Here is a 13,456-nt window from a genome sequence, read left to right on the forward strand (position 1 = left end):
TATTTATTGTCAAAATTTTGCGTTATTTATTTGGCAATTGCAGGAAGTTTGACGTTTAAATTTTTTGTCTATGGCTAGTAATGTCACCGAATTTTTTGAAACGTATGTTTTTGTAAGGTTATGCGGGTCGATTTAAAATTATCAAATAAACGTCATTGTTGACTACATCAGATCTTGAGAATTTTATTTTTTAAAAACTATCAAATTCGAGGTAAAATGTCTTCAGAATTAGCAGAAAAAATACTTACATGGCTGGATAAAAATGATAACGTGGACACCTTGGCACTTGCGTCAGAATTTGGAGAAGATCATCAGAAAGTAGTAGGAGCCGTGAAGAGTATTCTGGCATTAGGCGATTTGATCACTTCTGAGACGATCACTAGTAAGAAGTGGGCTCTCAGTACTGAAGGTATAGAAGTATCGGCTAATGGAAGTCATGAAGCTTTAGTTTACAATGCTGTTCCTCCTGAAGGGATTGCGCAAGCAACGATTATGAAGGTTCGTGAATTTTCGTTATTTTTATAATTATAGTGACTAGATTATTGCGAAGATCTTGTAAAAACAGTTTACCAAATAATATGAGCGGAAGTGCAAGGAATAGGGTCAAGGTGCTGACAGTGGTTCAGTTGGGTACGATGGATCAAGTACCCTGCACGTAAACGTGTTGGCAAATCTTGCTCACAGTAAGAAGGTCTTATAGACACATCACCACTAGCCGGCTGGTAGCTGACAGTGCGTACACGAAGTGCGTTTTTTTTGTCTCAAAACTAAATTTTAAAGGTAAGTTTTTGTTTCTTGTCTGATTTGCATGTAACATTTTCACATGGCATTAATTTTACTATAAACTAAGTGTATTCTAGTTACATATAACAGTATCACTATCATGAACAAACTTATTAATTTGTGTTTGTTTGACTAGAAAATCGAAATGGCCGCATAGGGTACAGTGGATCGAATACCTCAGTACACCGTGAATCTACTGTGTGCCTTAGCTATTAGAAATATTTCTTCTGCTACCCACATATTCAATAAAGTCTAAATACATATTTATTTATCGTTTACTAAAATGAGCCACAGTTGATTTATTTGTGATCCACTGTACCCGACCTAAAGAACACAGTGGATCGTTTCCCATTTTTTAATAAAACCTTTGTAATATTAGAGTAATAACACGCCACTGGCTAGTGTCCCCCGTATGGAGAAAAACCATTCTATGATTATTAACTATGAAGTTAGCTACAGATTACAGAAATACTACGGGCCATAGGTACTCATGTCGAAAATTGCAAGCGCCAACTGAAACCGTCCGTTACACGTTTGTTGTTTAAAAAAAAACAAAACCAAAATTTAGAACACTCGTTCTATGCAATACAGCTAAAGGGCTTCTCTAGCGAATTATTACTCTGACGTTGTAACTCTTTATACTGTTAGTAAATCTAAAATAATACAATACACTCCGAAAATACGATAATTAAGCTTCAGTGATACCAAATTTTAGCTTTCGTATTCAAACCATTACGAAATTACAGCCCTCTAAAAAAGGGTGATCCACTGCCGGCACCCTGACCCTCCAGTTAGCAGGAAATGTTAGAAGTTGAGAAGATGCGAAAAATAATAATATTTTTTGAACGGTAGTAGAAGAAACAGTGAAGGATCCCTGAAATTGATATAGATGTGTTTAAATAAATTTGTTTACTGAACATTTCATCATCATCACCATCATTCCCTTTTCGCACCTAATGGTGCATAGGGCACTGCATTGGCACACCAATCGCAGCGTTTCTTGGTCATTTTTGTCACATGAAGGTAAGATGATCAGTCTCACACTGCAGGTACCAGTCCAGGGACTAAGAAATATTTTTAGTGTAAAACACCCTTTTAAATAAATATTTCATATCAACCATGTCGGGAATCGAACCCGAGACCCTTTGCATGGTAGGCAAACGCGCTGACCATTACACCACGAGGCCGACAAACATTTATTCATGTTTATTTGTCTTATTTTCTTATAACCCATCGATTTGATTTTATTTGTGCACCTATTTATGAATAGAAAAAAAAGGTTTCAAAATAGTAAATTACTATCCAGTATTAAGTTCAATGTTAGCTGAGATAAAATTGATGAAAGCTATGTATTTTTTTTTTGTTTAAAAATACACAAGATTTTATGCATATCTTAGGCAAAATAGATTAGGATTAAAATAAATAATTATCAATTTTTGGCAATGTATTATATTATTTTAATCAGTACCAAATTGATGGTTATTTAATCATTTACTATTATGTTTTACTACAATAATGTTTCTATTTGTTAATTCTACCTTTAGGATGTTCCAAATGCAAAGGTAGGCTTTAGCAAGGCCATGTCTGCTGGTTGGATTATGGTAGACAAGAGTGGTGGAGCTCCCCTGGTCAAGCGGAAGGTGGAATCCATCTGCGACACAGTGCAGGAACATCTCCGGGCTATAGAGAAGAACATTAATGAAAGTATCCCGGATAGTGTGAGGAATGACTATAAGAAAAGGAAGCTACTCCAAGAAGTGGTAATCAAAAGTTTCCTTCTGAAGAAAGGCCCGGAATTCACAACAACTGTCACAAAATTGGAGACTGATCTGACTTCAGAAATGATAGCAAATGGGTCATGGAAAGATCTTAAATTCAAAGCCTATAATTTTGATGCGCTTGGTAAGGAAACAATTGTATTTTTATAGCATTTATAATATTTTTGAACTTACAATTTAACCAAATATTTTAATTCTGAGGCCATTTAAAAATAGTCATATGTAAAGGTGTAAAGGCATTGGTGCAGCGTTTCTGTTTATGAAATGTTAAAAAAGGAAAATAATCATGCCTAAATTTATTGCAACAGAGAGGGAAAACATTTTTGAGAAGAGAATATGGAAGTCTAACAGGGCTTATGTCATTGGCTGGTTTATATAACATTGTTAATTTTTCTTTTTATAAAAAAGAAATAACAAGGACCTTTTTGGTTTTATCCAGGTGCCTCACTAGAGCCAGGACATCTTCATCCCCTTATGAATGTACGAACTGAATTCCGTCAAATATTTCTGGAAATGGGCTTCACGGAGATGCCGACTGACAAATACGTCGAAAGCTCTTTCTGGAACTTTGACGCTCTATTCCAACCCCAGCAACACCCTGCGAGAGATGCTCACGACACTTTCTTCATTTCCGATCCTGCCACCTCGAATACTTTCCCCATGGAATATTTGGAAAGGGTAAAAAAGGTTCACAGCCACGGCGGATACGGATCACAAGTGAGTTTTTATTAAATTATATTAGTAAAATGTAGAAATAAATAAAAATAAATTTGTTTGAAATGTCAGCTTTTCCATGTACACTGGAACCTCTTTTACACGGCACAAAAATTAAAAGAAAACTTCAACATCACTTTAACAATGCATAATAGTAATATAATTATACTGTTTGTTATTGGATTGCCTTACATCACTCTTTTACTTACTTGGCGTATAATATATAATAGTGATAGTGAAAATTACAAGTATTTTGATATTATGTTATATTTAAAATAAATTAAGGTACAATAAATAGTAAACAATTTCATTTTTTTCAACTCCCAAATTGATTTTTATACAAGGAAACCTATCCAGCATTGTTCTTTCACGGTACCGTCTGAAACGTATTCCCAGTGTAAAAAGAAGTTCCAGTGTATTTTATTTGATAATTTATTCAAAGGATAATTGGAATTTTACTGTATTTGCATACGTTCAGCAAATAGAAAATTTTCCGTTTATGTGGGCACCGCCAAGAAGACTTATGTCCTCAGATGTGGCATGCGGTATGTGGTGGGCAAGCTGTATTTGTAGATTTAATGGAATTATTGTGTTTTTAATTTGAACGATTTTCATGTACCAAAATTGAAAACATAGACAATAAACTAAAGTCTTCATTGATTTTCCAACAATAATTATTTGTGAAGTCAGTTAAAAAAGGGGGTTCGAACTGTCAGCAGGGACGCAGCGAGTCACATCATGCTGGAGAGTGTAATTCTATAAAATACTGCAAAACACCCAGTTGCATAACACTGGCAACTCTGACTAGTCCAACTCGCTAGCGTCCACATTGCGAACCCTGGGCAACGAGATCACACTCATAATGTCGTGATCACAGCAGATAACGAGAGGATGAAAGGGGATTTTCGGGCACCTCCAAACCAAAACCAACCAGCTAAGGGAAGGTAACTCGACAGTAAAATCCACCAGAGAAGGCAACGGGAAACTACTCTGGTAATCTTTTCTCAGGAATCACTATGGAATACATTAAATAAGGAGAGTTGAGGACCTGTTCTGAGTAGCGCAGGACAGAGATGCTTTCGCCGCAGTGATTGCCAATATTAGGGGGACCTGACAAGGCACCGGAAAAAGGGCATTTTGTGTGTTCGCTTGTGCATGTATGCAGTTGTTTAGTAATACATGAGGGTGATATGGATGTAATATTTTCACACAAGAGTTTTTTGGATATATAGCCTATGGAAAAAATATCTCATGCATATTATTAACACAGTATTTCCTGTTTTCTAGGGTTACGGATATGACTGGAAAATAGAAGAAGCGCAAAAAAATCTCCTTCGAACTCACACGACGGCCGTCAGTGCCAGAATGCTGTATGCCCTCGCCCAGCAGGAAGAGTTTACACCACAGAAATACTTCAGCATAGACAAGGTATCATTATATTACTCGTAGGTTATTTATTTGACTTGAGAGGAATTTTGAAAAAAATTGTGATTTTTTCAAAAGTAGAAAAAGCCTCCAGATCGGGTTTTGTAAGTCTACTACTAATTTACTTGGTATTAAGAATTACATTTTTCGAAAAATTAAACTGTAAAATACTCTTTAATTGCTCGATTGCCAGACTAGCAGGACACAAAATGTACCCTAATTGTCAAGCATTTTGCCTGCGCGCACAGATTTTTTACTCTTTTTTTGGGATTGTTATTTTTATGTGAAAATGGAACATAATCGCCCATGGATTGCAATTATCGGTTGGCCACGTGCTTTTAATGCAATAATGTCTATATAAGATTATAACACGACATTCTTTGAGCGACAACTAAAATTTTGTACTTTGTCAACAAAAATAAAAAAATAAAGACTGTATCCTAAAACTGTGCATTTTTAAAAATAAAACCTTTTAAAAATATACAAGCTATCAGAAAAGTAGTAAAACAGTACGGTATTTATTCAAATACTTAATAAAATTGACACTTTCTCACTCTTCCACCTTCTGGCGTTCATTTTCAATCCCAATCTACCCACTCGCTGTTCTTATTTGTTTTTAAAAATCGTAATTTTGTTCCATCATATCAAATATTATATATTTATAAAATCTTTATATAATTTGTTATATCAATGTAGCAACTGTTTAATACTTTTTATAAAAATGCCCACATTTAGTTTATTCCATGAACTGTCACTATATTTTAATAAAACTATCAAAATGCTGACAATGGCGGTGATTTTATTACTTGAATCTACCCTAAATACAGTGAATAATGAACAAATACTTACATTTATCATTATCTTTCTAAAAAAAAACTTTTGTTTTTCGAAATCGAAAAACACTAAACGTTAAAATTGCAATCTGTTTAATGCGGTTTTCGGCACTATTATGACGCCGACGAAATTGTTTATTAGTTTATTCAAAAAATAGTACGAAAAATCCATTTTAGGGCCTAAAAGATTCCATATAACGTATGTATGACATTTATTAATTATTGTATTGTTCATAGTCATCTTTGATAACAGGTATTCCGTAATGAGACTCTGGATGCTACTCACCTCGCCGAGTTCCATCAGGTAGAAGGTGTCATAGCAGATCATGGCATTAGTTTGGCGGACCTTATAGAGACCCTGCATGACTTCTTCAACCGCTTGGGATTCAACAAGATGCAGTTTAAACCTGCGTACAACCCGTACACTGAACCCAGCATGGAAATATTCTGCTATCATAAAGGTAATTATAACATGCTGAAGATTAATGCCGTAAACTGTAATTGCAAAAAAATTGACAATATTTTTTTATTTAATTTTTTTTCCTACTCACATTTCTTTGTTATTACAATCTCATTATTTATTTATAACCTTATTATCAAGTCATTTTTGTTTTTTAAAATGCATTGACATATTAATACATAGGTGCATGCCCTATAGAGTTAAATATTTTTAAAAGTAGTGTCATGAAAACGTACCCATAGTTACTGAGTTTGTTTATTTATACCAAGGCTACTTATATATGCTACCAAAAATATGGGGATACTCATTTTTAGGATATATAGAAAGTTTGTATTTTAACATAAACAATCCACATTCCCTTTTGGTGGATCCCAATCAGATTCTTTCCTTAAATTCCCTATAATTTCGACCCATTTATTTATTTTCACTGGATTTTAAGGAATGCAAAAATAATATTAACTCACATTTATTATATTTAAAAAAACGTATTCCTATCAATGCAGCCCTGTGAATAAGAAGAGCTTAGCAATTGCGGCATTAGGCGTAGTTTGACGTTTACAAAAATAAATTTATATTTGAATATTAACTGTTTTAAACTTTGTTAATCACTCACACCTAATGTTAGGAAATATTAATATGCAACCACTTACCGACTTTTTATATCTACCGGTTTCGAGACATACCCGTCTTTTCATCACGACACTCACTACACCGGACAGTTACGTCGTAGAGACAGTACGAAACCAGTAGACATGAAAAGTCGGTAAGTGGTTATATATTAATATTTACTAACATTAGTTCAAATGTTTACCACAAAGCTAATGCTTTAAATATAAAAAATATTTACCTATGAAAAGGTACACAATCCTTTTTACAGTGTGTATCCGAAAGGTTTTTTTTTTTACATGCTTTCATGACATAAGTAGGCATTTTGATTTCGATTTCTAATATCGGGTTGTGGTCCTGTGGCTAGTGTCTCGGACTCACGGACCAAAGGTCTGTGGTTCGAATCCCACTCTACCCCAACTTGATTCCATTTTCTAATAGTGAGTTATTTACAACTCGTTGAAAATGGCCGTCAAAATTAAATATTTGGGTAAATCATAAGAACGCAAATATTTCTTTTTTTTAAAAAAAAAAAAAAAAAAACCTGGCAGACGGTCTAAGAACGACTAAATACGCATTGCGCGTGACTAAGAGTTTAGGCATGAGTTAAGTGTCATCATTTTTAAGGGCTCACGGCATGTCTAGGTGTATTGATATGTCAATGGTTAAATGAATGCCAAGTCTTGCTAACCATGTAGGATAATCGGGAATATTTTTAATCCTTCCCTTACTGAATATTATTGATTAAATCGGCATTCACTTTGATGCGCCTTACAGTACTGTGTAGTCAATACATCTACAAAAAATGAGAGATTTTTAATCGGAAAAATAGAATATACATAGGCAATTGCTTCAATCATTTATAGTTGAAGTAAAGAGTGATAGTATTTTTCATCTAATTCCTAAAAACATGAAAAACTCGTTGGCTGATGTTCACTGCTCTAACGAAGGGACCGTCCTAATAAAGGCTCGAAAGCAACTGCGCACATATGGCGTACTGTGGCTGTGGTACAGGTTACTTTGCTACTGCCCTGCGTGATGCGTGAATTTGTCTCTCCTGCTCAAGAATACACCTATGGGATCAAGAATAAGACAAAGTGTTTGAGACAACCGTATATTCTGTACTCTTATATATAAACATACGAAACATTGGTAAAATTTTGAATGTAGTACTGACTCATCTCCGATTTGTTAGAAAATACTTTTTTTATGCCCAATAATTATTCAGTATTTAATAATAAGTTACTTCAAACGATATGTAAATGTATAACTGAAGCATACCAAAAATCTGAACCCAGTATTTATTATATTTACAGAGATTTTAAAGTTTTTAGATGCAATGTGCACTTGCTACACATCACCCCGAAGGGAGAATTAATGATACTTTTTTTTATTAATGCTTTGTTTTTTTGAGTTCTATTTGATGTTTTACTGTAAAAAATATTTGTTACCAGTTAATGATTACTTCTTATCTCCAGACACTTTTAGGTCAAATTTTCTGAAATCTAGTAATATAGCTTTGTAACTTTAATTATGTAGAATAATACTGTTACGTAACATTAAATTACGTAAAACTTGTTCTAAATTGGAACTCAATTAATAATATACTTCGTAATTCCCCAAACATCAGGGGACCGTTTTACAGAAAAATCTTGCTTTGTTGTTACATACTATTAAAGCTAATATTGTAGTATAGTTCTTTCATTTTTATTTTTTCAGGTTTAGGTAAATGGATTGAAGTAGGAAATTCCGGCGTATTTCGCCCTGAAATGTTGTTAACGATGGGTCTACCCGAGGATGTTAACGTCATCGCCTGGGGTCTTTCTTTGGAGAGGCCGACTATGATCAAATATGGCTATAATAATATCAGGGACCTTGTAGGACCTAAAGTGGATCTCCAGATGGTAGCCGACAGTGCCTTATGTCGATTAGATAAGTAATCTCTAAATTCAAAATTTATTTATTATAATATACATATTATGATCAAATCAAAAATGAATTTATTTTAACCCTAAATAAAACTTTGACAAATGAAAATCATAAAGGTAGGAGAAGCCGGGGTAGAATCCAATATTTTTTAATTTTATTTATTTATTTACACTCTTTATCAAAATACAATGCCATGTTCAATATAGATGGACTGACCAAATAAAGGTGGCTACGGGGCTAAAATTTTATGACTTAGTTCGTCGGGCTGAGGGCAGACTGGAGTGGAACAGAGTAATCAGAAGTGTTCATGGTGATCACGATCCTCAGCATTGAGGGACCGAATCGGAAGAAGAAGAAATGGAAATCTAAAATGATTACAAGACTAATAATTATTTTTAACTTGGCAAGAAGAGCGATTTTCTGATGAATAAGTCAAAAATGATGGTTTTTGAAAGGGATGGAAGTAAGACTAAATGTGAGATCATTTTGAACTGAGACATTGTGAGTCAGGTTGAAGAATTTGTCTATCTGGGAGTATGTATGTTTATTAGTGATGAAAATTACAAATAAATGTTTGTCGCAGGAGGCAAAATTAGCAGTTCATGACGTAGTCGCGATGCCAACCCTTATAAATGGGAGCAAGTACCTTTTGTTAATTATACCTTTTGTACTTTAAATAGCCTGTTGATTGGCTTAAAGAAAAAAAACTCAGCAAATTTGCAGTAAAGCTATGTACGATAGGTTGAGATCCGTGCATTATCTACAAAATCAAGAAAGAAGTGCTGCATTGATTCGGACACGATGCAGAAAACGAGAAAGACATGGCATGACCAAATTTAACAAATATTTGAAGATGGACATGTCAAAAGTCGGAATAATCCTGAGATGTATGAATGTAGAGAAAGCGACGTCTGTATGCAGACAGACTAAAGTGGCATTAATCCTCTCTACCTGCCCCCACAGGGAAATGTCATGATGGTTTGTTTTAACTCTGTAGAAAGGTGAAAAACAAATTTTTTAAAAAACATTTATTTAATTCTTGATTTTTACATTTCAAATTTTGATAATTTTTATTCACATAAGCTTTTCAATCATAGGACGGGTTATTTTCCAAGAATTAGGAATTTTAAATCTTATTCTGCCTTTATATTGGGTTTTAAAGGTTGTGTAAGATTGAAATCAAAAGTCAGTTTTAAAATGTGTTTTTATTTATTTCAATGACATTTTGGTAAATTTTATGAAAACAAGCTGAAATCCAAATTTTTGACATGGTTATAATATGTATTAGGCTACATAGCAAAACTTCTAAGAACGAAACATCAAATCCTTTTTTACCAGACGGTATTATGCATAATGATTTTTTATCGGTAATGATGCAGAACACAAATAGGTTATTTGTGAATGGCAATGTCCGTCTTTTAGTTGGGTAATCCAAAGGATGAGAATATGCTTACATAACTATGTATTACAATTTACAAATTACGAGGTAGATCAAGTTAAACAGTGTAAGAAACTATAGGCATGCTCTATTCTTAACATCAATATACATAGGATTATAAAAACTGTGTCAAAATATTTATTTCTAAATGGAAGTGGAATCACCAGAATTCTGTGTTTTGTGCAACGATCTAATCATTTCAAAGCAATCGAGAATTTTAAATATAGACAACTCTCCCTGTGTATTTTGTAAATCCTTTTATTCCAATATAAAAACATCATTATTAACTCGACTTCGTGGAAAAACTTCAGGTGTCAAGCAATGACAGAGTAACAATTATATTTGATATAAACATACACATTTAACCTGTGGTAAAATTACCACACAATAATCTGAATAAATTAAAGTAGGATTTTATAAGCAACGGGAGTCTGTATTGACTGCTTCAATGTCAGCTAATAAGAATAAATATTCTCTAAAAATATATGTTAGTACATGCGATGAAATATTAGGTCTGCTGATAAAGAGTAATTTGCACTATGCCGGGAATACAGTCCCTTTATTTGGTCCCACTTCCTTCCTTTACTTTAGTGTGCATGTTACTTTATAGCTATTGCGCAGTGTAAATATTGTATATCAACTTTGTCAGTAAGTTTTTATAAAAATTAATATAAAAAATCTAATCAACAACTTTGTTATCGGCGTTATGTGTGTATATAATATGGAAGTTATTTTGTGGAGGTATTGTTGTATTGATAAAAGAATATTATCTTTATATTACGTAAAAACATCTCGCTATAAGCACAAGACGAGACATACACAGTTGTGTATTTGTAAAATGTGTCTAGCCGTGTGCTTATCACGGACAGAAATTACATAGCAACATTGGATTAAACTATTTAATTTAGTAACTATTGTATATGTCTAATTGCGTGAAAACAATTTGATTCTACCATGTTAAATATACGTAATTCATTAATTAAACATTGAACTTATACTGTATACTTATGTACTTGTTCTGAATTAACATGTACGATGAAAGTAGAGGACCTAAGGAATAATATAACTATAATTTGAAACAATAAAAACTTACAATAAACAAGCAATCCCAATAAGGAAAATATAATATGTATTTATACACACTGTGTGTATTCTTATTATACCAGTTATACATCAAGCAGCACACATATCTAATAGTACAACTTTACCTGTCTATTCCTATTGACAAAATGGATGATCAAGATTAAAACAGATAAAAATACATTCAAATAATAATATTATACTTTATAAAAAATGTGATAACTTTTAGAAACATCAAAAGATTCATTTTAAAATGTAATTTACAGATGAAGCGAGGATATACGAAGAAAATTGATTAAAAATTATGATACATAAAAAATGGGTCCCCACAAAAAGAACTGGAATATCAAAAAACATTTAAATATATTTTTTTAAATCCATGGATCGATTTTGAAATAAAAGCACTATCATTGTTGGACTCAATAAGTAAAGACAATTCAGCGTCTAATTTGATCAAATAAATCATCCAATTTTTTTTGTGGGTACAGGTTACACAAGCACCGGGAGGGCGATTACAATCAAAAGGTATGGAAGCCATATTATCACAATGGCAGTATAGTTGAAAATAAATTCTTCAGAGCAATTACAAAGATACACCATCGACCCTGTATCTTTGAGTTTTGACAGTTCAGGTTCAGAATCCGATATGTCATCAAGGGGACCCGTACTTATCTACACACTTGAAATGACAAAAACCATGTTCAAGCACTTCTTGCTTTTATTGCGATTTGTTTGTATTTTAAATTGTTTTACGGTGGCCACTTTTTTTAAAACAATCTTTTTTTATAATATGAAAGAGAAATGAGTCAATTCTAATTTGACATTGAGGGTGGAGCCAAGTTCGACATTTAAGACAACACCATATAGTGAAGATTTGAGAATTTGTTTGGTTACAGCGCATGCATCAGATCATTAAACTGTTAAGATGACAATATACGCAAGAGCACTTTGGAAGAATTTATAATACCGTTGATTTTTTTCATCGATAGCCATATATTCTTGAAAACAAGTATCCCGTAATACCTCGGTACAAAAGTTAACCATATTATCTTAATACGTCTTAATGAATATGGCATTTGTAATCGCCCCCCAGAATACAAAAATAAATTGATTGGCTTATAATAGTGAATTAGGGGCTATTAATAACAATAAAACGTATGTGTAAATGCATTAGAAGCTCATAAAGCTTGTCTTAAATATAGAATAAACAGCAATATTTCTTATTAAACATTTGTTTTTTTTGGCTACTGATTTTGCTGCTTCACATTTAGTAATAATTACTAAACACAAAATAAGATTGCTACACTGAATAAAAAAACAATTTAATTAAAACAAAACATTTTCTAGAAATCTTATTGTACTATGATATTTTTTTTCACATCGAACCGAAGTGGCATTTTTATGAAATACTTAATTCAGTGCAACATTTATAATATGAAAACACAAAATTTGATTATTCAGTTACGAATTCTGTTCCATCGATAAAAATAATATTTGGTCTAATAATCTCAAACTTATGGCTGAAATTATCTACACTAATCAGCATTATTTCGCACCAAATATGTATTATTACGAACAGACATTTTTTGTTTTCAAGATAAAAAGATTTTCAGTATTCGAATCTGGAAAAATTCTAGTTACTTGGAAAAAGATAATTTAAAAGGAAATAAATAATCAAACATATAATATGTAGGTGTCTATAAAAATATTTTCAACAAAACTTCTAGTTTAAGAAGATGTAGATACTTCGGTACCAACTTGGTTGTGTTGGTAGAAAGTGTAAAGTGGTTTGGTCGTCACTTGATGTGGCGAGAGGGGCAACAGTGCGCTGGCGACGGCCGGAAAGGAAGGTTGTGTCCTCACGGGCCGGACAGGAGCACTCTTCGTGACATCGTTGAGTTTCATCGTGTTCTTTCTAATGCGTGTAAGCTAGTAAACTCGCTGTTTGGGTAAGCTTATATGGCCGGATCACGGTTCGTTCCGCTGATCGCCCGGACTATCCAGATTTTTGTATATTGTCCAAATGGTTTTCATTTATTCATATTTGTTCACTTTAGTGTACATTTGTTAACTTTGATTACACAGGTACACAGTGCATTGTCCTTAACAGGTATGATATAAAATCTACCATACAATACTGTTACCATTTGGGAAGACATTCGCCTTAATTAACCTTAACCTAGTGGAATACACGAGAGCTACCGGTTGGTAAACGACCCACCATTTTATAAAAATACTTTGCCATTTAAATCTCGGCTCACAAACCTTCAGGGGTCGGGATCTAGCATCAGGTAACGCACCGCGGGTAATGGAACACGCACTCTCGTATATTACTTTCTTTAAATGCGTACATATATAATCTTGTCAGGTCAGTATGTATAGGCACATTTAATAACAGGACAACTTTCCA

General features: G+C 33.3%; 1 protein-coding gene across 1 annotated transcript; it reads left to right on the forward strand.

The window, feature by feature from the left end:
* Window positions 1-54: 54 nt before the first annotated feature.
* On the forward strand, window positions 55-8,594 carry alpha-PheRS (phenylalanine--tRNA ligase alpha subunit). Its single transcript, XM_088243723.1, has 6 exons — window positions 55-498; window positions 2,328-2,685; window positions 3,001-3,278; window positions 4,563-4,703; window positions 5,787-5,994; window positions 8,319-8,594. Exons 1-6 carry the CDS (start codon window positions 217-219, stop codon window positions 8,537-8,539), a joined length of 1,488 nt encoding a protein of 495 aa, XP_088099849.1. The 5' UTR covers window positions 55-216; the 3' UTR covers window positions 8,540-8,594.
* Window positions 8,595-13,456: the final 4,862 nt, after the last annotated feature.

The sequence above is a fragment of the Micrasema longulum genome, unplaced genomic scaffold (assembly GCF_059751315.1).
Source record: "Micrasema longulum isolate JH-2025_06_02 unplaced genomic scaffold, ASM5975131v1 h1tg000226l, whole genome shotgun sequence".
NCBI lineage: Eukaryota > Metazoa > Arthropoda > Insecta > Trichoptera > Brachycentridae > Micrasema > Micrasema longulum.